Genomic DNA, 26,292 nt, shown 5'->3' on the forward strand with positions numbered 1-26,292 from the left:
TCCCTGACGTCACAAGATTATTTCTTTGTGAGTCAGTTAGATGAAAGAGACAATGTATCCCCCTTGGATCTGTAAATGATTACGGACAACATATACAGATACAAAGGATGGCACACAAGGATGTGCACACAGGAGGCAGAGCAAAAATCAAACCCTCGCTCAGACCGGATATGAACATGATTCACCGAGTCACCTGGGAGTGTCATTTCTAAGTATCTCCAGTGGGACTCGCCTCAGGTAATCCATAAGCAATTATTCTGCGGAGACAACAGACAGGCCTGTCATATCCGTTCTCTTCTCTTGGCAAATGCACTCAGGCAAGAACAAACGGTGCCACGAGCCAGCGCACAAACACACCCACGCACGTACACACGCATCCATATACAAACGTGCATCTTCCTCTCACCTTCACACACAAATACACCTAATCTCACGCATACGCGATGCTCCTTTTTTTGCGTTTCCTGCACAAATTCATCAAATTCACCTTTTTATTTTTTCTGTTATCATATTTTCCCTGCTTCTCATCCTCACTTTTCTCTCCTTCATGCACTCTCACATAGCAGTTACATTTCAGACCTAATGAGGTCTTTTCAATGCTCTTATTCATTCCCCGTCAATGATTGTACGTGCAAGGTTCATATTACCCGTCACAAGAAGTAGTACTCAACCTGAACAACCGCTGTATAATGTTTTTAGCATCTCTGAAAGAAAGATGGGGCTTGTTTCAGATTATCTATAATACAGATGTTACTGATTTAATTTTATTTATTGGTGATGTGCACATTCAAAGTGGCTTTAAATCTGCAGTGTGTAGAGAAGAACTGGGTCTGCAACAACAGCAGCAGCCTCAATGTTGTCATCTTGTGGCCTTTTTTAGCCTCAGAGTAAGTCGAACCATAAATTGTAGTACTGTGATTTGATCCATTTGGCTGTGAAGCCTCAACATTCAAAAGTTTTCTTTTTGGAGCCAGAAGTTTCCAATGTTTGGACAGAAGAGACAGAAGAGGTGGAGTGCTAAGTCATTAGTCATCGATGCTAGCACACCCGGTTTCTAGCATTGATAGATTGATAGTTAGATGGTCTTCACAGGTATAGATACCAGCTAATTAGTGCTAAGCAACATCATAATGAACTACTAAAATTTATCTCACCAAAACTGGAGTATAGGCTTCTTGAACAGCCAGCTAGCATAATTAACTTCACAGCATGCTGTACTGACATGGCCAAATTTAATGCAGTTAGCAGCCAAAGAACTTCAGCACTACAGATCAAACCAAGAAGTGACACCTAGCAGACAGAAAAGGTCAATTACCTACAGAATCCAACCTAGTTTTTGCCCCAGGCTCTAAATATTCCTGCTATAAAGTTAGCTATTTTAACACGGGAGTTTATGGAGGTTGAGTAATTATTAGAGCCGCCATCAGGAACAGGAACTTTAGGCTCTTCCTCATAGGTTGGTACATAAGTTTAACAGGTTTTCGATCAATTCTGACACAGCTTAAACTAACCTTGACTTGGAACTGCGGTTAATGACTTGCCTTATCTTCCTTTATCTTCACCCATCTCTTTTCAGTGTATGTGTTTATGAACCACTCTACATTTAGTCATTACTCATTATTCATCTCTGGCTCTTCTTCATAGAAGAGTGATTTTTGAGGTTTTGTCTCTATTATTGTAATGTCTTTACCTTTCAATGTAAAGGGCCTTGAGGAGACTGTGATTTGGTGCTATATAAATAAAAATGAAGTGGGTTGAACTGAATGTGAAATGGAAGATTTGGTGCTTTTAAAGCATGATACCTTTTGGATATATCTATGCCCACATTTGCACAATTTTCCTATTAAACGTGTGAGGTCGGAGTCATCATCTTTGATGAACCAAACACTAGCATCAAACACTTAACCAGTATTAGAATTTGAGACAAGCAAAAAGTGTTTATTTAGAAAATAATGTCAGTAGTTTTTCATGTCTATCAGTTTGTTCCCCAATTGCAAAGAATTCGGAGAGCATTTTTTTAAAAGATCAAATTTAAATATTTTAATTGCATATGGTGGACCTGAAAGGACTGAAAGAGGGTACTAATCAACAACTAATATTGTTCAAAACCCTCAAGCTTTAACATAGTCAAATTACAGTATAATATGATCCTTTTATGACCTAATGGTCCCATTTTAGAACTTGTAATAATGTACTGTGATAATTACATCTGATTATGAGAATCTGAACTTTGTGATCGGATGTGCGTGTGCAAAATGTTTTGGAAATAAAGAGGAGGAAAGGTTTACCCTTATGAAGAAATGTCATCTTTCTGAAGACAAAAAGATGTATAACACAAACACATTTATTACATTTCTCAATATCAAAGAGAAAAGAGAAATGTGTACACATTACAGCAGGTATGGTCACTCAATTCTGAAATTCATCATTCTCCAGACTTCTCTGTTTAGCTGCTACCAGATAAGGTGAACCTCTCCACTATCACCAATCAGACAACCTGTCCTTGATGTAGTTCGTAGAGGCAAAACTCAGGTCATTGTGCTTATGACTCTTTCAGACTTCCTACCTCAATAAATGTGATCAACTTCAAAATATCCCTCACACAAATTATAATAGGTAGATTTATCAAAAAAACGTTGCACTTCCCAGGTCAGGGCAGGCCATTCTGCTTTATGGACTAGAAAATCTTTTTCTTGGTTGACCACAAGAGCTTTAACCCTGTGGTCAGTCATCAGCAATGACACTGTAACCCTAAGTCTAAGAGTATGCTATCAGAATGTGATTTTTCACCTTAAAAAGTATTCTTCCAAGTCTTTGAAATGAGGGGGAAACTTTCTAACTGACACACACACACCAGGTCTTTGCCTTCATATTGTTGTTAGGACTTTTACAGAGATTCCTTTGGGTACACACAACACATGCCACGGCACACACGTTGAGTATTATCATTTGACCTATTCAAATTCATCTGTCTGGTTGTTTAATGTTTTGACTCTTCATTCATTCTCTGTGACTTCTGGAAACTTTTAATTGTCTATTCTCCAACAAAATGATTGACCTGCACACGTTTTCAGCCTAACCTTAGAGTGCCATCGCTATTGTACCTCAGCTATTGTACCTCAGCCCCTGAAAGCCTGAGCAGGAGTAAACCTTGAAACTCTTACTGAACTGAGCAGTTTCTGTTATACTTCAAGCCTGCTTGACTGGGTTTGCTTCAGAAGTTAGTGAGGGTAGTCTCTACCCATGCATTTACCCTTGGAAAGACCCCAAATCTGTTTTAATGGTCGTCAAAACCATCTGTTTACTGATAAATACTGAGGTGTCAAAACTCGTCGTTAAGGGTACTGGGGATTGTCAGAAGTTGCGTTTTGGGGGAAACGACAACTTCTCAAGACTTTTTTTATCTGCAGTGGTACTGAATTTACCCTTGACTGTAAGTCACTCACAGTACAAGTCAGACAAATCAGTGCCTGAAGTCGTCATACAGAGGTCAAAAGTCATCACCAAGTTAATAGTTACAAATTCCTTAAGACAAATTCCTGCTAATTTCAAATGACAAACAACATAGTACGGATATTTATTTTTATTATTATTTATATTTTTACAGCCTCCTCCAAAGTTAAACAGCCACCATTATGAGCTAAACAGTGATGGCAGTAATGGCAGACAGAGCTTTTAAAGGTGGCTTGGGGTAAAAACATAAAATATACGTTTTTATACATTTTCTCTACTCCTGATTTATTGTCAAGTGTTCTTTTTATTTAATATGTTAAATCTGTTAAAATACACTCAACAAAAATATAAACGCAACACCTTTGTTACTGCTCCCATTCCCCATGGGATGGACGTAGAGACCTAAAATTCATTCCAGATACACAATATAACCATCCCTCCCAAACAGTGGTCACAAATCAGTCCAAATGTGTGGTAGTGGGCACATCTGCTATATTGAGATAATCCATCCCACCTCACAGCTGTGCCACATCAGGATGCTGATCTGACATCATGAGTAGTGCACAGGTGTACCTCAGACTGCCCACAACAAAAGGCCACCCTGGAATGTGCAGTTTTTTGCGCTATTGGGGGTCTGGGGACCCAGAACCGGTCAGTATCTGGTGTGACCACCATTTGCCTCATGCAGTGCAACACATCGTCTTCGCATGGAGTCTATCAGATTGTCAATTGTGGCCTGTGGAATGTTGGTCCACTCCACGTCAATGGCTGTGCGAGGTTGTTGGATATTCGTGGGAACTGGTACACGCTGTCGTATACGCCGGTCAAGCACATCCCGAACATGCTCAATGGGTGACATGTCCGGTGAGTATGCTGGCCATGCAAGAACTGGGACATTCTCAGCTGCCATCTGCCCTGAACAATGTGAACCATGATTCATCCGTGAAGCGCACACCTCTCCAACGTGCCAGACGCCATCGAATGTGAGCATTTGCCCACACAAGTCTGTTACGGCGACGAGCTGGAGTCAGGTCAAGACCCCGATGAGGACGACGGGCATGCAGTTGAGCGTCCCTGAGACGGTTTCTGACAGTTTGTGCAGAAATTGTTTGGTTGTGCAAACCAATTGTTCCAGCAGCTGTCTGGGTGGCTGGTCTCAGACGATCTTGGAGGTGAACCTGCTGGATGTGGAGGTCCTGGGCTGGTGTGGTTACACGAGGTCTGCGGTTGTGAGGCCGGTTGGATGTGCTGCCATATTCTCTGAAACGCCTGTGGAGACGGCTTATGGTTGAGAAATGAACATTCAATGCACGGGCGACAGATCTGGTTGACATTCCTGCTGTCAGCATGCCAATTGCACGCTCCCTCATTGCTTGTGGCATCTGTGGCATTTTGCTGTGAGACAAAACTGCACATTCCAGGGTGGCCTTTTGTTGTGGGCAGTCTGAGGTACACCTGTGCACTACTCATGATGTCAGCTCAGCATCCTGATGTGGCACACCTGTGAGGTGGGATGGATTATCTCAATATAGCAGATGTGCCCACTACCACACATTTGGACTGATTTGTGACCACTGTTTGGGAGGGATGGTTATATTGTGTATCTGGAATGAATTTTAGGTCTCTACGTCCATCCCATGGGGAATGGGAGCAGTAACAAAGGTGTTGCGTTTATATTTTTGTTGAGTGTATAATGAGCAATAAAACTGCATTTATACACATATAGTAGTACAAACATGCCAACCGAGCAGTGGCCGTTATGAGGAACCGAGGGTTAATGCTATCTGAACTTTTACTACTACATTTAGTAACACCAAAGTCTACTCACATATGAGAAATGCTGTCACTCAAGCACATACAGTACACACAAGGAAGTGCAGCCTTGTTTATTCTTCTACTTTCCCGGGTCCGGTACTCCCTCTAGTACTTTTCCGATAAAAATAAAAGTTGATGTGTTGCTCTCCGGCATTTTAAAACCAGATGAGACACATTCTAGCTCTGAGCCAACTTCTGTTGCACATCGCCCCGCTGGGACTTCTTTTGCAAATGCCTGCCACTTAATTTGGCCTTATTCGAAAGAGAAATGAACAGAAATGGCTGAAACTAACACGCGGCCAGTGTCTGCTACCTTTTTAATTCATGCCTTTATCATTTCTTGTTGCTTGGTTGCTTCCCTCTCTTGTCTACCTTATTTTTTTCTGCCAATTACTTGAGTGCACAAAAGCCCTTCCCCATTTGGAGTGCAATAAATTATCGTCTCTTAATTAGGCAGCGAGGCGGTAAAAGCATGTCTGTCCAAGTTTGTTTCAACCCAACTGAAGATTTTATGATTGAGAGGTGCAAACTAATTGGATTCTTGACTGGCTGTCTGGATGAAATTGCAAGACTATTGAAGAGAGACTGAGTGAGTGAAGGTGGGAGAGAGAAGTTTTAAAGGAAAGAATCCCAGGAAAAGAAGAAGCGCTGAGAAAGACAGATTGTCAGTACCAAGAGAAAGGAGAGTTCAGAGGATGAAGGGAAATGAGAGGCAAGAAAAACCCAGGGTAAAGACATGTTTATTTAGAAACCGTGATAAAGAGGCATTATGATCAACCATGAGAGAGTGTGATTTCTTGTAGTCAAAATTACAGTCATAAAGATCACACTACTAATTCTCTTTTTTTTTTAATCTTAATATTTGGGGCTTGATGACTGTGTTCAGCTTCCTTGCTAAAACTTTCCAAAACCCTATTATTTTTTAAACCAGTCACTCTTTTCTGTTGCCAATGGCCCTGCCTGATCAATAGATTAGATTGTTCATCACAAAATAATAATAATTTTTAAAAAAAACCCACCCTTTTCCAACGCAGTAAGATTAGAATGCTAAGCTAGGGCATACATAACAGGTCTCAGATTAAAACCAAATGCATTGAAATAGAAATTAGGGTTTCTGTTCCAAAAAGATTTAAAAAGCGGGTTTTGGCAAGCGAGGGTACATTTGAATATTGTTCGTCAGGTGGCGGCTGGTAATAGGAGCCCTAATAAGATGCTGAGCTGGATTTGATTCTCATTAATGACCCTCCTGTCTGCTGTCCCTTCAGGAGGCTTAGGAATGAGACCAAAGCTTGTGAGAATAATGAGTAAGCCACAGAGATGTTTTGGGTTTTTTTTTTTAAAGAAGATAGAGTTGCTATTAAGTCATGAACTTTGTGGAAAAGGGAAAGAGAAATTTGTTCTTAGAGTAATTGCATTGATCTGCAACAAGGTTTAGCAATGCTGACAAGATGAAAAGCCTGCTACCTCCAAATTCCACAACTGCTAGCCTGCAATTAGTAATGAGAGTAGAAGGGCTAATTGCAGGCTTAGGAAATGGAGTAGCCTGCTTTTTAGGGGTTTTCTAACACCAGCTTTTAATAAAGCCAGGCAATGAGTTCTGTGCTTTTAGAGGATTTTTTTGAGGCCATCAGTAGACATGCTTAGCTGGACAGCCTTTGGCTCCTTGTAGCTACCCTACCTCCTTACAGGTGAGACCCAACTAGCAGCCAAAAGCCTTGCAGCACCCTCCCAGATGTACTTAAGCCAAGTGCAGAGCCTCATTCTAGGCGTAAACCAAGCCCGGAAGCACAGTCTCCATTGCCAACAGTCTGGTCTTCGGGATGTCGGCCAATTCCTGGATTCTCAGAGTCTCCAGCTTTGGTGGTCATTAAGAAGCTCAACCGGTAGGTGGAAAACATAGGCAGCAGCACATCAAAAGATATGGTTGACTGCCTTTTGTTGCAAATCTCTGCTGTAAAGAAAAAAAAAAGAGTGGGCCTTCCATTTGCTGTGAGAAACAATCAGAGCCACCAGGGTTTGCAGCTGCCCACATCTCTCTTCACCTCTCTGCTAATGATTGACCTGGAACCTGTTAGCCACAGAAGCTAATAAGTTGTCCACAATAATTATAATTTTAACATCAAAACTAGCAATTATTTTGTCAGAGTGCGTGTTATTTCTCACAAATAGTGTTTATTTAGCAGGTAATGTATAATAACACATTACCAGTGGAATGATCACTTTAGAATAAAAAGCAAATCAAATCACACTGTGGCATCTCTAGATTTGGCAGGGATGGGGTATCTCACTGACAGACACATGATTTTGTTCACTTTTATGGTCTCTAGTCATTTAGAGATCTCAAGTCTCAGAAAGTGCTGCCACTGACTGACCTGAATGACATTCATCTTAGGACTCTATGCCAGACTATTGCATCAGTCCTCGTTTGTCTTTTCGTCGAAGAATGACCATAGCTGCATGCTAGTGTTTATTCCTGAATGAAGTTAGGACCACCCAGATGTAAAAATCTAAGGTGCGTTAATTTAAAAAAAGGAAGTGAGTGCAGGTTGAGCTACGTTTTTTAAAAACAAAGGTCTCCAGTTGGTGAAAAATGAATCCGGGCACCTGTTTTGCATCTATATGTGTATTGGATCTCTACCTGGGGCAGCACGGTTGCACGGTGGTTAGCACTGTTGCCGCACAGCAAGAAGGTCCTTCAATTCCAACACCAGGCCGGGGTCTTTCTGTGTGGAGTTTGCATGTTCTCCCCGTGTTTGCGTGGGTTCCCTCCGGGTACTCCGGCTTCCTCCCACCTACCAAAGACATGCAGCTTGTGGGGATAGGTTAATTGGATAATCCAAATTGTCACTAGGTGTGAATGTTCGAATGAATGTGAGTGCGAATGGTTGTCTGTCCCTGTGTGTTGGCCCTGCGACAGACTGGCTACCTGTCCAGGGTGTACCCTGCCTCTCGCCCTATGACAGCTGGGATAGGCTCCAGCGCCCCCCGCGACCCTGAAAAGGATAAGAGGAAGCGAATGGATGGATCTCTACCTGTATTATCACATTTTGAACGTCTTCTGATTTGAGGGAGGTAAACTTTTTTTTAAATTGTATTTCAAGGGCACTAGCCTTTTTTCCACTAGCCCTACTGAGCTCGAGTTAACTTGACTCTACTCTGGACCACAGTGTTGGTTTTTGTGTACCCATTTCCCTCATTGCTGGTTTTCAAAAACACGTTTCAAATGACTCGTTGAGTGACATCATTGACTAGCCAATCGGTGGCATGCAGTCTGTTTTAAAATATTTTCAAGCAGTTACTAAAAAGTGTCTGGTACGAGGTACTAACTCCTAACAGAAAACTCTAAAAACATAGTTGAGTCCAACTGAACAGAGTGGAAAAGGGCTATTTGGTATTTTGAAGTGTAGAAAGGCAGTTTATTCAGAGATGAGTCAAAGATTAGTCAAGAGTTCCACAAGACCTGAAGATCAACACTTTGTCTCTGTGGTCAGCGGCAGGTATTTGGGAACGGTTTTGCTAAGCTAGGGCTGGAGTGGAAAATGTTAACACAAACACATTAAGCCTCCCAAATGAATCCATTTTTGGGAATAAGAAAATGACCGATAGGCTGGTGATTGCATATCGATTGCACAGTCAGACCGCTGCTACGACATTATGCCTGCAGTCAAGCCTCATGACGCAGTTTGTCTGTCCATACGCAAACATAGACACCTACAGCTTCTAATGGTGATACTATGACTTGTGAGGATTAAACAGTGGTTTGGAGTCACAGAGTGACCTGGTGGAGAGCCACACAAGTTACTTGCTCATGCATACAGGAACTTCATTTCATTTTTTGATTTCCTCATTTATGTTTAATGAAGTCTAAATCAGTGAGAAGATGTATTATTTTTTTGGTTTGTTTTCCACAGCTGGACCAGAGGTCTCACTGTATATGAAATACCTCAACTTCATACGCATGAATTCCTTATACATTATTATAAATGCCAATCAATCAATCGCCCTGATCGAGAATACCTTTTTCTTTAATGCCAGTAATGACTCACACACACTCATGTTTGCAAGACTTTACTACACTGCACTCATATATTCATTTCCTGAAAACTCACCTGGAAACTAAGTCTTTACCCATAAACTAAATCCCCAAAAAGGGAAGCTGTGTGAGTAAACATCTTTATGTCCTTGTGTCTGACACACGCACACAAAACACATATACACCAGGTCTAAGTACACAGGAATTCATCTGCATGGTTGCCATTACTGTCAATAATGAAGTGCCATTTCTGTGGAGGTACTTGTGTGTTTATTTTCTTCAATCCTAGCAGTGACATCTGCTGGTCATTACAAGTAAGAGCCCTGTTTGCAAGACTGCACAGAGAACAAAGCTTCTGTACAGCCAAGCCAAAGACCTACATTAGCAGTTAGACATTAAGAAAAAAGGAAAGCTATTGTACCTTTCTTTTTTTAAATTTAAGTGTGAAGTGTATTAGAATTTCTTCTGCACAGAGCTGGTGTATTAAAAGCCATTTTAACATGTTACAAATCAGAATGATGTGAAGTCACTAATGCTGTTGTTAGACTTGGGTTTGTTTTGTCTTTGTTGCTGCTGTGCCTCTGTAAGAAATGCTCTCTCATTTTGTACACCCACTCCTGAGGGAGTTGCTGGTATTGCTCATCTTGGAATTCTGCAGTTGCCTATTTGCTTAAAATGCCAGATTATCAGCAGCAAGCAGCCACCACTGCATGCCCACTACACACACACACACACACACACACACACACACACACACACACACACACACACACCTCCTTGTATATTAGGATGGCAAAAGCCCATAGAGTACATGTACAGCTCCCCAGGGAAGACATAGGCTGTGTCTTTTTGTCTCTGTGTTGTGGTGTAGCCATGAGAAAAAAGATCCTCATGGGACTGCAAGGCCTCTGGACTCACCAGACAAGTACAGCTGCAGTGCACAAAAAGCAACCCACTGAACCGACTCTGCCCTGATGGCATGTGCAAAAATGGGACAGTGTTTGCCTAAAGGACAGTGAAGTGGTCTTGTGAAGGAAGGTCAGTGGTTCAACTTCCCACAGGGGGGGAGGGAATGAATGAGCAACAGTTTCCTTGTCTTGCTAAAGTATCATCAAGGTCCCCAACAGGCAGCAAAGAAAAGGCCTGAGCTGTTTAAGTACACTAGTTCACACTAGTTGTCATGTGTTAATACAGTGCGACATCACGAACCGAGGCTGTGGAGAAAAACAACACGAGCTCGGCAAAACCTTCCCTTGACAAAGGTTAATAAAATTGGGACTCAACCTTTTGAGGTACATTTGAGGCAAGCAGGAAAATCCCAAGACACATTAAGTTGCCGCATTGATTGTTTAAAATGTCACACAAACTCTTGTATGGCAACGCCAGAGGATGGGTAAGCGCTTTTGGACTTTGCTCAGATTGTATAAAATTAAAAGCTGGGGTCAGAATTTAAAAATTTTGATTTTGCTGAAAATAAAAAGTAGTTTTATTAATACAGAAATAATGAATCAGTTAGCCTATGTTGGCAGAAACATTTAGAATAGACCTCCACATAGAATATCAAGAAAATATCTTCTTACTAAATTTGCACCCCTTTGCATAAAATTATTAATCGATATTGACTAGAGCTATTTATCAATAGAAATAGATGGAATTACCATGAGCAAGCACTTGGCAAAAAGTGGAAAGGAAAAACTCCCTTTTAACAGGAAGAAACCTCCAGTAGAACCAGGCGCAATGAGAAGCAGCCATCTGCCACAGCCAGCTGGTTTGTTGTCCCTCCTTCAGATTGTTTCCTCTTTTATTTTGAAATTTAGAAGCTAGTTCCTTATATGGCTCATGGCGTTGTGCTTTGTTTCTTCCCCACCCTGTGGTATACTATCCTTTTTGCTTGGGTACATTTGGCTTCCTGTTGAGTATTCTCACTGTTGTTACATTCTCCCTGCTGGCGTTCAGAGTTTGGTTTCTTTCAAATTGTTTTTGGACATTCAGCTTACCTGGAGTGCTTTTCATGATCCATGTAAGCTTGGAATAAAATTCAATTATCTTACCTACCTGCTGTGTGCCTCCACAGGTGAGAGTAACATTTCAGTTCAATTCAGTTTTATTTATATAGCAACAAACCACAACAACAGTCACCTCAAGGTGCTTTATGTAGTAAAGTAAAGACCCTGCAATACAATTTTTCCTAAAAAAAAAAAAAGACAAATAAAATGTAATAAAAAATTAAGAACTGTTGGTAAACAAAAAAACTCAGAGCTGCCTATAGTGACACATTATTAAATCTCAAAAATAAGGCTTAAGATACATAGTTACAATACCACAACCCATATTTCCAGCTTGTTTTTTAGTCATGGTGAATTTTATGAAAACAGGCAAAGAGCCATCCTAGCTGTGAATTACAAACATACACTCACACGCACATGCGTGACTCTGCCATTTGGTGACCTGAAAAATTGTCTTTGTGTCCCTTTTGTTGTTTGCTCAGTGGAGCGCTGGGTAAATTAATTTGGCGAGCTCATGCCACTTAACCGTGTGAACGACACACAGAGCTTCAACTAATGCTACACTATAACAGTCTAGCAGTGAAGCCCCACTGAACCCCTGGCGTCTTAGAACAATTGCTCCTGGAAAAATCAGGAAGAGCCCCCGATGTCCGCGGGAAGTTCACGTGATAAACTTGACAGCTTCCTCTTCTACGGGAAATGTGTAAACTAGAGTGAACTCAGCAGGCTGAAGTCTGAACCTTCTGAAGTGCTTGACATTAGAACATTTTTTGAATGATTCATGGCGTGACAGAAAAACCCCACGCTGTCAAGTCCCTGTGCAGCATCTGTTCCTATAGAGTGAAATAGCAGTGAAGTACAATGCTGATGTAAGAATATTGATTACAGCAGCTTTAAATGACTGATTCTTGCTTACAGCACCGAGTGCAACACCTGCCCGAAGGGCACCAGTAACTTTATTCAAAACCAAAATGTCACAGTCTAAACTTATTGAATTTGGGACCGCCTGAATTTTCTCAATATGCGATCTTTATTTTTCACCAGAAATGGCTCCTGGCATTTCTCCTGGATATTTTATGAGATCGACTCTTGACATTCTCACACCAGCGCCATATTACTTAACTGGAGAAAAACAAAAGAGCACACTTTAATGTGAAAAGGAACAATGTTTATTTTTCACTCTCGTACAGACTTAGCTCAGACAGTAGTGACGCAAGCTCTCGTACTGTATTATTTTCCCGTAAAAATATCCACAGAGACTGAACAGATAACATCATAGCCTCATACAAAGTTCAAATGGAAACATTAAATTAAACACAATATTTGCATCATTTACAATGAAACACAGAGTTCAATCTATCGCCAATAAACACAGAATTGAAGCTCATTTGTCCTATGTATTGTGTTTTGAACCAACGTCCGTCAAGATATACAACCAAATCTTTACATTTACAATTTTGTAATGCTTAACAATTATTCAGTGGACTCTAACCTAAATTACAGAGCACATACTGTACTCGATTGTGTTTCTTCTGGGAGGTTTTCTTATACAGATTTGGACTATTTATGTATCAACAGCTAAAACTCACGTTGGCTAATTTTATCCATTTAAATTGGAGAAATTAAGGAAAAAAACAAAAAAACAAATAGGACCCGGTGACTGAGTGAGGTGAGTTTACCCTACTGACTTCGTCATTGTGCAACACGTCTGGGGACAGCCCCCCTGTGCGTGGGTGGTTGACTTAATAAAGTATCTTTTTATAGACAGTCTGAATATAGGTTTGATGACCTGAAGTGTAAAAAGAACATGTAAAGCAGTATGTAGAGATGAGAACACCCTGGTTTTGGTGTAACGGTATTGTGGCACAGATGTGTCCCACTAAATATCCATATGCTCAATTAGCAGAACGTTTAAAAAAATAAGAAAAGAAAAGAAAAAAAGTACACCCAAATGTCCATTTCACACATAATCTCCAATAATAACCTGTGTCTACAACTGTAACACAATTCACATATTATGTACCACATAAAATAATAATGACAGGACTTGTATGACTGCCAAAAACAAACTGAACACAATAAGTCCAACACAACACTTTCCCAATATGAATACATGTTAATTGCACCAGAATCCATTTGAATGTTAAGCTACAAAAAGCATGAATAAAGTATGAACAATGTGCAAAGACAAAGTCTATATTTAAGGGAACGCTGCATTTAATATTGACCATAATGCTATTTTCTTCTCTGTCACATTTTAAAAATAAGTCTCCATTTATTCTCGTAGCGTAAAATTTATATGAACAGCAATGGCTACTTTGGTTCCTTTTTAATGAGCAAGGAAAAGATAAGAGGGGTGAAATTACTTTACAAAATATACATCTGTAATTCTGCTCTTTCCAACAACCCTGATGGATGAAAGTATACTTTTTGTGTTTATGTGTGCAGTTTGAGGGAATTTCAAAATGCAATATCTAAGAAAATAATCTAAAAAAGGCAGGTAGAGAGGAAAATAATAATTGATTGTGGCTTGTATCCTAGTTACCATGGTACAAATATGCTCACCATAGCCCAAAGTGCCTTAGAGTAGACTTTTCTAACCAGAGTCTGATTTGATTGAGCAAATTTTAATAATAGACAGAAAATCTTTTTGAGAAGCTTTGACAAAGCAACACGTCATGCAATACGTCTTTTTTGCACAGTAAAGCTGCGCTAGCTAACTTTGCACAAATGCTAGCAAGTTCTGTTGCTGTCTGAGAAAGTGAAGTTGCCGTGATACTCACATAGACATTTAGCCCAAGACAAACAGGGTGTTATGGCATGTATCAAAGGAAGCCAGCTTGTAAAGGAGGAATAAATCAGACATTTGCAAGTCTGGCTTTTTATTAGGACAGTGTGCTTGCTAGCTTCTGATAGAGATGGCATTGCCTCTGGGTACAAAAGTGCATATGAGGAGAATTTATGTTGGGTAAATAGAGCAGAGCTGATTGAATTAAAGAGGATAGATCCCTCTTCTGTTCTCTATCCAAAGATGAGTACTTTCACATCTCTTGCCCAGTGCAGCTTTAAGATACTAAATTTGGGTTGATTTATTTTTGTCTCTGTGTAGCCTTCAGTTGTTTGGTTCCAGTCCCTCTAGATGGTCAGGGATCGGTAGACCAGTAAGAATGGTTAGACACTTGTTCCACACGTTGAACACAGGACACACGGGTTGGATGAAAGAGACATGAAATGTGTGTAGGTGCTGGGAGCCTACAGCATCATAGAAGCTCAGGTATCCGGAATCGTAATCCAGCAGGACCCCAACGCGTCGCAGGTGGGGTGACGGCTCGATCGCTAGCTCCTTGCTGTTGTGACGAACCACCCAGGAGTTGTTGCAGCGGCAGAGCACCCAAGACGCTGAGTTCTTGCCGATCCATTCGTGCTTGGGGGCTGACTTATAGGCTATGCCTACAGCATACCTTGGAAGGAGATAAAATTTCTGTTATCATTATTTGGAAACCAAAGACCATCAGTATTTGCTTAGTTGAGTATCTCAGTATTCTGTTCATAAGTGAATTTGGTGGTATAAGCAGATGAAGTGGTGAACTGTCAGAAGTAATTGTGAAATGAGGCAACGCTTTCAATTTCAACATCAATCTAGGTTCCATCCTTCATTTGTTTCCATGACTGAAAAGTTGGGATTGCGGATACAGCTACCTGCGTAGTGTGTCTACACGCATCTTTAGCAACAGGCTGAGGATCTCAGACATCTCTAAGGACCTGCTCCTCCTTTATGCAGAAAGCAACAAACTGAGGTGGTCCAAGCATCTAAATAGGATGGAGCTTTCCTTTTAGAGGTTCTCTGGTCATGCTCGGTTGGGAGGAACCCCAAAGGCTGATCCAGAATACAATAGAGGGATTACATTTGTCATCTGACATAGGAGGATACCTCAGGAGAAAGAAGGAAGGTTGGTGGGGAAAAGTCTGCTTAGCCCCACAACCTAACTTTGAATAAGTGGACAGAAATGCATAGATGGATAGATGTTATCCTCAAACAGAATCCATAAATTATTACTTAAAATGTGTAGCTCTCACCATGTGCTTCCTCCAATGAGAGCTTCCCAGTAGTGACGCCCACTGTCAATATAGACATTTCCCACAACACCGTAGCTGCTCTGGCTGGCGAACCGCTCTTGGCTGTGGCCTTTCTTGGATGTGGTTTCATCTCGCTCCACTGTCAGGTTGTCGTGAGACACTTTCAGCTTCTTGTGAGCAGATTTAGGATCAAGCTTGAACGGCTGGCCTGTTCGTAGTAAACAAGATAAATAGAAGAGTTGATTTACAAATGGTTCCCATAATTTGCTAGGAAAAGACAGAGTATACCTGAGTTCTTACCAACTTGACCATAAGGACCATGTAGTTACCAGTAAGAGATTATAGTGAAGACTTTTCTAGCATATGTAATTTCTCTCCTTGACCTACTTACCACCTATGGCAAATATTTAGCAGTCCACCAAATAAATAGTAATTAGGGGCTGTGTGTTTACAGACAGGAAAAAAAAGACTCAGGACTATTTCAGTCTTTATTATCTTACTGTTTGTCTTTAAAGTCCCTGGTTCACTGCTCCTGCTCCCCGCTTGGTTAATAGCCTTCACAACAAAGATATACTTGGTGCCACTCTGCAGACCATGCACTGTGTAGTGGTTCTGCTTGATGTTGGGAACAATCATCCAGCTTTCCAAGGAGTTACAGAGACCTGAGAGTGGAGGAAAAAAAACAAAAAAGTCATGTCAGATTTAGTAAATAGACAGTTAATTCACTTAAATTATAATTCATTGTATTTATTTTTTGCATTATGCGACTCTATAAGACAAAGTCTAGAATGAAAATGAAACTGAAGTGCTGAAGGATTCATATAACTGCAGGCATTTCTCCTTAAAATAACTCACAAATAACAGAAAAACTATTTACTTAAGAGTTCCCTGGAAGAATAATGCATCGCTGTGTGAAAGGACGGTGAACAAAATAACTGGTTGTGTGCAACCCCATGCCAGTGGAAACAGGTGAGAGGGTGTGAAAAGGCACATGAGGAAACTATTCACACCTCGTTGACTTCATAGCTGCACTGTGCTCCCTCTGCTATGTGTGTTTGTGTGTCTTTGGTATGTGCTTTTTATTTAATGGCACTTTAGAGCTGCTGCACAACCTCCTAAGGCATATGTGTGTATATGTGGGTGTACATTTTCCCTCCATTTCATGTCTTTGTTTGCCTGCTGATCAGGAAGTTGCCACTGCTCGTTGTTATCCATCCATAGATGGAAACTAGTGTTTTGGGTGTGTGTATGTTTTTTTTTTTTTTAAATAATGAGCACCCACAATTTTAATGTCACTGTCACATAAACTGTTATGCCACATTCTAACAAAGACCTCTAAACAGACAAAAATATCATCGGCACTGACACTGAACACAAAGTCGTTTAAATATTTGTTTTACCTTTTAAAATGTTAAAGCAAGAGAGGAAATGAAGAGTCATATTCATTTACGAAATGAAATGGAAGCATTTCTGCAGTTTTGTAAAGATAATTTGCAGCACAGGCCTAAAACTAACCTGTATATTATGGAGCCCTACAAGGGACATTGGAAAAAAAAAATGAAGATGAACTTTTGTGAGATCTCACAAAACTTTTGCGAGATCACGCAAAATAGGCCGCATCCTTCAGAGGCCGCATTTGACGGCTGTCCCAATTCGAAGGCTGCTCCAAATGCATCCTTCATTTCCCCGAATTTGATGGATGGGTCGGGTGTATCCTTCGTGGCCCAATCTATCCCAGAATTCATAATGTGGCCCAGCCAATTCCAGTTTCCAACAATGGTGGCAGCTATTACTCTATCTGGGTCACAAAATACGCTTTCAAGATATTTTCAGGCGAGAATGTAGCTGTGTAAACTTCAAATATCTGCTCGGTTTATCAAGACATTTAACACTTGCAAAAGTGCTCCGAGGTTTTCGGAAATGTCTGTTACCCACCAGCTCAAACCTGACCAGGAGGTCGAGGCCCACTAGAGCTGACGAGAACACCCACTCCCAGTACATTGTGCCTGGACCTCCCGGTCAGCTTCAAGCTGGCGGCCTCCGAAGGGATGCAACCTATTTTGGAAGATCTCACTAAAGGTTTGCGGTAAAAAGTAACTTGAGATCTCGCAAAAGTTCATTTTCATTTTTTTTTCTCTAATGTCCCTTGTGGGGCTCCGCAGTATATTGTAAACTCACATATGCTAGCTTAATTCTTTCAGAAATGATAGGTAGACAGTGAGATAGCCCTGATGACTAACTTTAGCTAACACAAAAACATATCTTGTCAAGGTGATTATAGATGATAGTTTGTTATGTAACATATAATTCATTGATTATGGAAGAAAAAGCATCTAAAGTCAGGCTAACAAAGCTAGCTTAGCATAAAAGTATGATCTGTTAATAATATAATATGGTCTAGTAAAGCTACTTTCAATATTCTGAATTATTTATATTGACAATAATGTGCTTAGTAAATGAATAATCATAATGAAAGTAGACAGGCACCTAAATTCATTAGTTATCAGTTTAGGCTAATACGTTATACATGTATTTGTGTGTACTTTGTTTTTGAATGCAATTTAAATTCCTTTGGAGGAAAAAGAAACAATGAAATGTAGTTAACTGAAAATCCTGAATCCTGAAAATTATTAAATCCATGATGCTAAAGACTAAAGGCAATATTAGTGTATGCCACCATGCAGTTATTATTTAACTACTGAGGAAGCTACTGACACTACAACAGGCTAAAAGACCTCTAAGACTAAAAAGCAGTTTGTGCATGATCTTGTCATGTATTTCCCACTGGAAATTAGATTCAGAAGGCTGTACAGAACAATTAGAAGGATAATGTTTTCACTGTTCCATTCCATAAAATTACAATACTTCTACTTCCTGCATAGTGATACAACTCAATTTCCACAGGGGGGAAACTTCTTGCACATGACTTGAATGCCAAAAGCAACACCTCTGACTTTACCTGACCTGATAACAAGAGATGAGAAAAATCATGCTGTCTTCTTGAATGGAAAGAGACAGAAATGTGAAAGCAAGAGAAGAAATGAAGTGTCAAATCGGTTTAATGGCTGTCATTTTTAAATACTCTTTAATCTGTGAAGTAATGACAAGGCAATGGCAAAGGTGTAACCTTACATAGATGGGAAGGAAAAAAATAAAGGAAGGGTGTAACCCAAAAGTATCAGGAGCTGAGTGAAAAGGAGGGAAACAAAGCATGGGAACCAAGAAAAGAAATGGAAAAAGGTACTTTTACTGTTATGTAATTCTGTTTGAATGTTAGAAAGGATTTCAAAAAGAACAGATGAAAGACAGAGAAAAGGCGGTTTGATTGAAAGGGAGCAGGGGATCTCGCCTTCAGATGCCCTGACCCCATTTTCTTCCTTGTAGTTGTTGCTCACTTGAGTGTGCTCATGATTGTCTAGGGCTTGTGTGTATTTGAGCAAGAGTGAGTATGTCGGCATATACTGCCTGTCTGTTGTTGCTCTACGAGACATTGTGTCACTTAGCGTGTGTCAAGGATGCTGATTCGTTTCCCAGCTGTCATCCCTCCTGACACATCTCACTCCTTCGATGCCACTTAAACCTAAATGTTTCACATGTTTCAGTGTAAGAACTCTGCGTTTCCAGTGAAGTCTAATCTTTTACTGAGTGCTCTTCATGCATTCTGGATTTGCTATTGTCAAATCTTATCCCTCTTTCATCCTTCACAAGCTACAGTCATTTGATGTGTGACAACATCAGGGTGATAGTAGCATAAAGGCCAGAGGCTTCACTTCAGGAACTTCCACTTCCACTCCAACGCTATCTTAGAAAAGCACTTCAACTCCCATCTGCCTAAGGGGAGCTAGTGGCCAGTAGTAGGGCAGCATAAATGTACAGAGTTGATCTTAGGTCTGACGAGGATGCCTCCTGGATGCCTCTTAGGTGAGGTGTTTCAGGTATGTCCTGCCAGGAAGAGGTCCTGGGGCAGACCCAGAACTCACTGGAGAGGATATATCTTTCAGCTGGTTTGGGAATGACTCGATGTGCCCTCGGATGAGGTGAGATGACTTGTCTAGAATTAGGGTTAGGGCTTGGTTTTGGATGTTTCAAGGTGGATGCATTTAGAAGGCCCAATTGACATTGGTATGGGGCAGAATAGGGCTTTCTGGCATTACTTTGTCTACTTTCAAGGTGCATGGAGAGGAGAAGAAAATCTAAAGAAGTTACAAGTCTATCAACACTTTTATAATAACTTTAATGGCTTGGTCAAGAACTAAAGCTCGTGGCCCTCATTACAGTCATCCCTGATGTCTGTAGTGCACCCGTGCATATAGACAGCTGTCACTGGATTACTCTGATGATGAGTAAAATTAAACTACAATAAAAGAGTCAGCATTCAAACATAACATGATTCTTAGACAAGTTTTGATCTTCTTAAAGGATATGTGAATGTTTATTCACAATTCAGCGTGACAGATGGAAATTACATCAATCTGTTTGCATTCACATTTACCAAGTTAGTACTGCTAAAAGGATTGCTTTTTTTCCCACAAATTACATTAATTGGATACTTGGGAAGTGGAGTTGTACCTTAATTACTTAATGGAAGCCATTAAGGTGCTTTAAGACCCTGAATGTGGTGCTCAATGGGCCGCTTCAACCTCTCTCCTTCCCCCTGGGAAGTTTTTTGTTATGCAGTTCAAAAAGCTCTTCCCTACAAACGACTCACCATCTTTCAACTTTCTTTTTTATTTTGCTAATGCTAATGAATTCACCCCCATAACCTCTTATTTTCTTTATTGTAGCTGGGACCTTAAAAATAACTACTAAAATAAACTTTGTAGATTGGTTATCTGAGCTGGGTTATATCTTCATGTATTTATTCATTCTTGTGCTTTCAAGATTTGAAAAACCATTTAGTTCTTATCTGATTCCAGCATTCATTTCATACTTACTGGCAATGTTGGACTGTCCGGTGAAAATAGCATACTGGAGCTCATAGGACGTCACAGTGAATTCATCATCTGACGTCCAGTGGGCAGTGATTGTGTCATAGGACGCCGTGCACAGTTCTTCCCTTATGCACGGAGCACTTGGAGCTGCAATGATTGAAGAAAAAAAATCATCGTCTCAGGCTCTAATTTTAGATTGTGTTTGGATAAAATTGCAAATTACATTAGCGATATTCCAAAGTGATGACACACTCAAAGGTTGTCAGCTGTTACAACGGTAGCCTTGATTAACCTTGTACGTGTTCATTTGCTTCGATTTATGAGTCTACAAGCTTCATTACACATAGGACTGAGGATGCTCTTTCTAATAGAGTGGTACGCTGAGCATTAAAAGGAAGGCAGCAGCAAAATAATAAACAATTCAGATAAAAAGCAGATCGCATTAACAGCGGGAACAGTAAATGTAACAGCCCTTTTTAGGAGTAACAAATGCGAGTCGTTACATAACCAGAGATGTTAGATTGGCTCTCTTCCACTCATGCATTGATTCATTGGAAAACTTCATTATGTTATAACTGTTTTTGTTCCACAGAGAAATAAATACAATGAATCACTCTTGTATTCAGTGCATGAAGCCTCTCGGTAGAAAGAGATAGAAACAGAATGGACCGAGGTAAAGAAATAAAGATATAAAGGCACAGCTTAAATTGATTGTAAAGCCACTTCCTATCTCTTTCTCTGTCTGTCACTCGCTCCCTCTCCCGAGCCTTCTGTCATGAGTGGCTGCACATAGTGGAGTGATTCAGACTGATTCACTTAGTGAAAAGGCCCTCCAGCGAAGCCCTCATGCATCACAGAGAATAAATACGAGCCAGCCACTTTCACAGACCTTCAAAACCCACTACACTACCTCGTTTTTGTCCCCACCAAGCTCCATAATTCATGCAGTGACATTTTGATGGGGCCTTGCAAATAGGACATCGGAAATTAATGTTGAAAATTAATTTTAGAGTTAATAGGCTGGGGTCTGTTCAAATGCAATGCTTGAAGAAAACCGAGACATCAAAAGATTTTTTTTAAATCCTAAATTAAAGCATGAATATAATCTTAATTGGAGACAATATTTGAGTTTCACAGTCCATGAGAAACTGAATCGTGTAATCAAAGGGCTACACTATAGATTAAGACTATACATTAGGTCATGGATTCAAAGAAAGAAGCCATCAAAAGATGATGATAATGAGGATGAACATGAACAGCAGTTCTCAGTGATTGTCACTACGCATTTTGAAAATTAGTTTCTGGTTAATCAGTATAATCTGTCCTGTCTTCCACCTCTGTTGTTGTGATTTAGCACGGTATAAATAAAACTGAATTGAACTGAATTGAATTATAATCAGCAGACGTCCATTTGATGAAAAATGGAGGTTAAACATAAAGGTTTCCCAAGCAGAAAGTTCTGGGTTTCTGGGTAAAAATAAAGCCTGCAGTTCCTTGAATGGCCACTTGAGGCTATCTTCAAATGCAAAAACTTCCAAAAGGCTGAACTTTACAGCAGAATAATCATCTTTACAGCCTGATACAAAAGACACTTTGCGTCTTAATGCCAAATTACTCCCTTTTGGAGTCACCCACCTGAATTGTATCCAGGCTTATGGGGTCAGATTTAGTTGAATAGGCAAAATAGCACAATCTCTAAACTCCTTGGAAACATATCCCTAAATGTAAATTTTGTGTCACGAACATTAACAAATGCTTTTTACGCTTCTCACTATATTTTGTGTTTTGAGAAATATATATCCAACACAGTTAGTTGCAGATATTCCCACTTTATACATGCCACCCTGTCACTGTCCTCTCTTTGTAAATACTTAAAATTTTAATTTAACCTTTAGGGCCCTACATGGTCAAGCTCCCCAGTACATTTCTGACCTGCTGAAACCGCATTCCTCTTCCCGAGCTCTAAGGTCATCAGCAAAAAGCGCTATAGAAACAAATTTTACTTACTTACTTACCAACAGTATATTTTTCTTCCTCCAATACCCACTCTGCACTAACGAAACACATTAGTAAAGCTGGCCCATAGTCTACTAACCAGTGTTCTAGCATTTTATTTGAATGCTACTTGGCACTAATTAGCAGTGATCTGTATAGTACAGGGCTGCCCAATCCCAGTCCTCGAGAGCTACTATCCTGCAGCTTTTAGATGCATCCCTACTCCAACACAGCTGAATCAAATGGTTTGATTACCTCTTCAGCATGCCATCGTGTTTGGCAAAGGCCAGATAACAAGCCATTCATTTGATTCGGGTGTGTGGGAACAAGGATGCATCTAAAAGCTGCAGGACGGTAGCTCTCGAGGACTGGGATTGGGCACCCCTGGTATAGTACATTGAATGCCTGCCAAGCTTGTTAGCATTAGTTGGTAACATAGCACATCACCCAAACACAGTCAGGCTATGATTTTTACCAGTGAGGTAATCCAGATTCTCCAACAGCTTCTTCTCTCTAGTAAAGTCCAGGGCAAATGTGTCGAAGGTGTCAGTCAGGTGTATCTCAGGGATCAGCACTTGGGTTGATGCAGTAGCCATGGAAACCCTATATCAGGACCAGTAATAATAATAATAATAATAATGGATACTTTATTGATCCCCATGGGGAAATTACTTGTTTTTCTCTGCATTTGACCCATTCATTCAGTGAAGCAGTGGGCAGCCCACTAAGCAGGCGCCCGGGGAGCAGTGTGTAGGGACGGTACCTTGCTCAGGGGTACCTCAGGGTAGCCGTTAAGTGGATTCAAACCGCCGACCTTCCGATCATGGGGCGACCACTTTACCTACTGAGCTATCCCTGCCAGATACTTGTAATATACTTTACATATGAACTAGTCAGTTTAAGCTATTTTGTAATTGTATATGTATGTGTTAGGGGTGTTTTTGAAGGGTAGACCACCCCAAAATAGATTTTAACTGGACTTGAAAAAAAATGTCATGTCAACATCACAAGTGTTAGCAATACAGTGACAAGCATTTTTAGCATTTTGCAAAGCATTGTACATAACATCCATATACAGAATTAACACCTCAACAGTTGCTAAATAAAAACACAAACTCCCAATCTAAAGAAAATCATCTTCCTAATTAGTGAAGCTGTGCAGATTAGATTCTGATTGAAACACTGCTTTTGTATGAAGGACTAAAGGATAATGATTTCTTTTTTATATCACCCCTTTTGTTTCTCCTGAGGATGCACATATTGGAGAGCAGGTTTTGTTCTCAATTGCCAAATCAATTAGTCAGAGAGCTTAAGCAGGGAATGGAATAAGATTATGCTAAATAGAAGATGAAATCCCACTCTACTTGTTTTGGCTGTTGGCGAAGTTATGTACACAAAGTTTTCAAACTGTTTCTCACCATTTGTGTGGTTGCAGTCTTTAACCTCTCCCTTAAGCTAGATTTTAACATGCTGAGCTGAATAATTAAGGCATGCGGTCAGTGTGTGGGCTGTCTGACCTCTCATTGATGCTCTTTGCTGTCTGCAGAAAGCGAGCATGATCGGTTTCTTTCAGCGTTTGATCGGCCTGTGTTATGAGGGCTGTGGACCTCTCTATGCATTGCTTGCAGTTGGAGATCTGTTGGGCGAGCTTCCGAAGCCTCTGTGCCTAGAAAGTGTGAAAGAGAAAGTCACAGAAAAGACTATCAGGATGAATCGGAATGGATGAAATAGTGCTTATGCAAGTTAAGGTGTTGTGAATCATTTTGGCTGATAACATAATCAGAGCTGATGGCACAAAACGTCCCAGAAATATGGGCTTTTATGGGCGCAAGAAGATGGATGTTAACATTTTGAAGTCACTCATACATGAAAAGGTCAAATCCACGGTTGACTAATGTAGGTAGTCATCAAATTCTGCACGTTTTCTTCTACTGGTATTAACATCACAGAAGGTTAACAAAGGGCATGAACATACCCATCATCCATAAATAAAATCACAGGACATTTAGTTTAACTTTCACTTTACTTGTCTCTTTTTCCATATTCTTTTTGCACCTGACACTTCAAGGTAATGTTTTGGACATAGCTACCCATGATTGGTTGGTTTCTTAAATTCTGTTTTGAAGCCTTGATGAAACAGACTTGACAACGAGATTGAAAAGTCATTAGGCATTGAGCACATTTATCCGCTATTTTGAAAAAAGGAAAACAAGACGTTTGAAATAGACTTTTTATTTTATTCAGTATGACATAAAATTAGTGACTGACCCATCAACTTAGCAGGATAGCGTTTATAGGTGTCATAGGGGCTCATTTGCTTTCCCATAGACTTCTATAGAACGACTATAGAAAGGCTTTTTGCAAGCAGATACTGGCTATCTGGTGGCCTTCGAATAGAATGGTGGTTTAAGACAGCAGTCCCCAACCTTTTTTGTACCACGGACGGGTTTATGTCCTACAATATTTTCACGGACCAGCCTTTAAGGTGTTGCGGATAAATACAACAAAATAAAACCAGTACCGGTACCAAAAAAAAGAAGATTTATTCATAACACACGGAAAACGACCCAGGGAAACTGAGTTAGCGATAAAAACAATAAAAAAAATAATGCTAAAATTACTGAGAACCATGAATTTCACACCCAAGCCTCAACTCTCACGGCCCGGTACCAAACGACTCATGGACTGGTACCCGTCTGGGGGATTGGGGACCGCTGGTTTAAGACACTTCTGCACTGACTTTATTTTTCCAGCTTGGAAGCTACGTCCATGGTTTATCTTGTGTATGCCAATAAAAATGTATGAATTCAATTATTCATATGAATCATTTTAAGGGCATTCATTCTGGTAGGGAAATCTGAAATCGTGTTCATTATTTGAGTCACTTTACCCTACCTACCTTGTTGCTCATCTGCAAGATGCTTTGCAACCCACCAAACTAATGTAACAACATGCCTCTTGTTTTCTGTGGTTGGAGATATGGGTGTATAGGTCTTATTGCCGCACTAGAGCTACCATCAAAAATAAATTGTTGCATATAAAAAAAAAAAAAAAAAACATTTTTTCTTGTTAAGATGAAGTCCTCAGAAGCTCCATCTTAACAAGAGAAGAGTAAATAAAGAGCACACAGGGTGCTTGGCAAAATGTTTTCTTTCAGTATCAGCTAATCTTCTCATGCCCCAGCTAATCTTAACTTTTTCAGAGCTGTCAGTGATTCTGGTAAATGGAAATCTGGGATTTTAGATGGCCTCGTTTGCTCCTCGGTTTCATTTTCTTTCCCTGTCAGCAAAGATTTCAGGAGACAGATTTAGGTCAGTGGTTACATTGAGGTCAAAGGACATTTCATCAGCAGCTTGGCTTGCAAAGAACCCAAGATACTGTAATCCTGATTTAAGGGCACTGAAAATTTCAATCAATTGCTAGTTATTATTACTACAGAAACTTTGTCTCAGAAAAGACAGTGTTGAGTTGTTTTTGAGTATGAGCTAACACAAACACCCAAAATCAATTTGTAAGAATTCTGTTGGTCTATAAACAATGATCCATCCATCTGTATCCATTTCTCTATTTGCTGCACAATCCTAACAGCTGAAAGCCTAGATTACATGGTAAAAAAAAAAAAAAAAACATCCCTAGTGCATTCCAAGTCTCATTAGACGGAGCTTAAAGAAATCATCTGTGTTTAGAGTACGAGAAAGAGTGCCGTCCCATATGCTCTGGGATCTGCTTTTGGGCAGTCTGTCTGTTTTTCCCTTCTGTTGAATATGTGTTGAAGGGTTTGCCGTCTGTTGGAAGAGTAAGGATCAGGTCAAGCAACTGTGATGACGCATTGTGTTGATTAGAAAATGAGGTCTGATGATATCTTAAATTGATATCAGAGAGTTTAAATTGGGATTAATAAAAGCTTGGCCTTATAAGTCAATCAACTCTAGCAAAACACAAGCTCTAAATTGTAGTTAGGTGTCATGTAGATATTAAACAC

The 26,292-nt window shown here is 40.2% G+C and overlaps 1 protein-coding gene across 2 annotated transcripts in view; it reads right to left on the minus strand.

Moving 5' to 3' along the window:
- Positions 1-12,459: 12,459 nt before the first annotated feature.
- The window catches only part of LOC147302384 (E3 ubiquitin-protein ligase Midline-1-like), a 128,952-nt gene continuing 115,119 nt past the window's right edge, over positions 12,460-26,292 (minus strand). For both annotated transcript variants that reach the window (XM_086283664.1, XM_086283663.1), the window contains exons 5-10: positions 23,828-23,976; positions 22,786-22,913; positions 20,319-20,462; positions 15,885-16,046; positions 15,385-15,592; positions 12,460-14,768 (exon numbers count right to left, since the gene is read on the minus strand). In XM_086283664.1, the coding sequence (XP_086139790.1) occupies positions 14,420-14,768; positions 15,385-15,592; positions 15,885-16,046; positions 20,319-20,462; positions 22,786-22,913; positions 23,828-23,976 (1,140 nt within the window). In that variant the 3' untranslated portion in view covers positions 12,460-14,419. The remainder of the gene's footprint in view (positions 14,769-15,384; positions 15,593-15,884; positions 16,047-20,318; positions 20,463-22,785; positions 22,914-23,827; positions 23,977-26,292) is intronic.

Source organism: Aulonocara sp. 'chitande type north' Nkhata Bay, linkage group LG23 (assembly GCF_057382095.1).
Source record: "Aulonocara sp. 'chitande type north' Nkhata Bay isolate Kocher_YH1m ecotype deep benthic linkage group LG23, A_spYH_male_GT1.1, whole genome shotgun sequence".
Lineage (NCBI taxonomy): Eukaryota > Metazoa > Chordata > Actinopteri > Cichliformes > Cichlidae > Aulonocara > Aulonocara sp. 'chitande type north' Nkhata Bay.